The sequence below is a fragment of the Gossypium arboreum genome, chromosome 10, assembly GCF_025698485.1.
Source record: "Gossypium arboreum isolate Shixiya-1 chromosome 10, ASM2569848v2, whole genome shotgun sequence".
Classification (NCBI taxonomy): Eukaryota; Viridiplantae; Streptophyta; class Magnoliopsida; order Malvales; family Malvaceae; genus Gossypium; species Gossypium arboreum.
Genome location: NC_069079.1, coordinates 44,194,767 through 44,196,871, shown reverse-complemented (window position 1 = coordinate 44,196,871; position 2,105 = coordinate 44,194,767). Strand labels below are relative to the sequence as shown.

Genomic DNA, 2,105 nt, shown 5'->3' with positions numbered 1-2,105 from the left:
GCCATCCCAATACTTGCTTGATAACTATTATTGTACGCAAATTTGGCTAACAGCAAATAGTCTTCCCAGCTAACTCGGAACTCAATTACACATCCCCTCAACATATCTTTCAAAACTTAGATCACCCTTTCTGACTATCCATCAGTTTAAGGGTGGAATGCCGTACTAAAGTTCAACCTAGTACCCAACGCCTCATACAGCTTCTTCCAAAATTGCAAAGTGAAACGTGGGTCCCTATCAGATATTATGGAAACTGGAACTCCATGCAATCTTACAATCTCCGCCACATACAACCTAGCAAGCTTTTGTAATGAGTAATCGATGCGGACCGGTACAAAATGGGCATACTTGGTTAACCGATCCACTATAACCCATATCGAGTCTTTCTTAGTAAGCATCAAGGGTAGCCCACTAACAAAGTCCATAATAATCCTTTCCCACTTCCAAAGTGGAATCTTTACTGGCTGAAGCAATCCTGAAGGCAACTGATGTTACACCTTGACCTTTTGACAAACCAAGCATTTACTTACGAACTCCATAACCTCGCACTTAATTCCAGGCCACCAATAAAGCTCATGCAAATTCTGATACATCTTGTTTCCACCAAGATGCATAGCATAGAGATTGCTATGTGCTTCCCGTAGAATAGCCTGCCTTAGATCCTCATCCTTCGGTATACACATTCTCTCACGGAAACACAACACTCCATCACTATTTATCCCAAAGTTTGACGTCTCCCCATTTTTTACTTGTCTAAAACGAGCATCCAAAGTCTTATCCACTAACTACTTACTCTTTATCTCCTCGACCCACACTAGTTTTACTTGAAGCTCATCCAACAAGCTACCATCATCCAACAAGGTTAAACGGGTGAGCATAGCCATCAAGTCCAACTTAACCCTACGACTCAACGCGTCGGCCACCATATTTGCTTTGCCAGGGTGGTATTCAATCGTACAATTATAATCCTTCAATAATTCCACCCACCTACGCTGCCTAAGGTTTAGCTCCTTTCGGGTAAGGAGGTACTTCAAACTCTTATGGTCCGAATAAATTATGCACTTCTCTCCGTATAAATAATGCCTACATATTTTTAGTGAGAAAACCACAGCAGCTAGTTCCAAGTCATGGTTTGGGTAATTCACCTCATGAGTCTTAAGTTAACGTGACGCATACGCAACCACCTTTCCTTCCTACATCAATACATAGCCCAAGCCCACATGCAACGCGTCACTATAAATCGTAAACTTCTTCCTAGGCTCTGGCTGAATCAACACAGGGGCCTCAGTTAAAACCTTCATAAGCTTTCCAAAACTCTCTTGCTGCTTGTCCGTCCAATCAAATGGTACCCCCTTCCTCAACAACTTAGTTAAAGGTGTAGCAATTAATGAAAAGCCCTCAACAAACCGACTATAGTACCCTGCCAAGCCTAGAAAACTTCAGATTTCCGACGCTGACTTAGGTGTTTTCCAGTCTAACACTGCTTCAATTTTCCAGGGATCCACCTTAATCCCCTCAGCTGACACCACATGTCCTAGAAAAGTAACCTCCCTTAGCCAAAATTCGCACTTACTGAATTTTGCATACAACTGCTTCTGCCTCAAAATCTGCAACACAATCCTTAAGTGTGCATCATGCTCATCCTCATTTCTTGAGTACACTAAGATGTCATTTATAAAAACCACTACGAACCGATCCAAGTAGGGTTGGAAGACCCAATTCATGAGATCTATGAAAGCGGTAGGTACGTTCTTTAGCCCGAATGGCATCACCAAGAACTTGTAGTGCTCATAACGAGTTCTGAAAGCTATCTTATAAACATCCGCCTTCTTAACCCTCAATTGGTGATACCCCGAACGCAGATCAATCTTCGAGAAAATGGAAGCTCTCCTAAACTGATCAAAAAGATCATCGATTCTCGGTAGAGGGTACTTGTTTTTAATAGTTAACTTGTTCAACTGTCAGTAGTCGATGCACATTCGTAACGTCCCATCTTTCTTCTTTACGAATAACACTGGTGCTCCCTACGGAGACACACTTGGTCGAATGAAACCTCGATTCAACAATTCCTAAATCTGTGCCTTAAGTTCTACCAACTCCCTTGG

General features: G+C 42.2%; 1 protein-coding gene across 1 annotated transcript; it reads right to left on the bottom strand.

Annotated features, from left to right (window-relative positions):
• Positions 1 to 491: 491 nt before the first annotated feature.
• LOC108488272 (uncharacterized) lies at positions 492 to 926 on the bottom strand. Its single transcript, XM_017792562.1, has 2 exons — positions 814 to 926; positions 492 to 753 (listed from the first exon to the last, which is right to left on the bottom strand). The coding sequence occupies exons 1-2, from the start codon at positions 924 to 926 to the stop codon at positions 492 to 494; spliced, it is 375 nt and encodes a 124-aa protein (XP_017648051.1).
• Between the last annotated feature and the right edge of the window lie 1,179 nt (positions 927 to 2,105).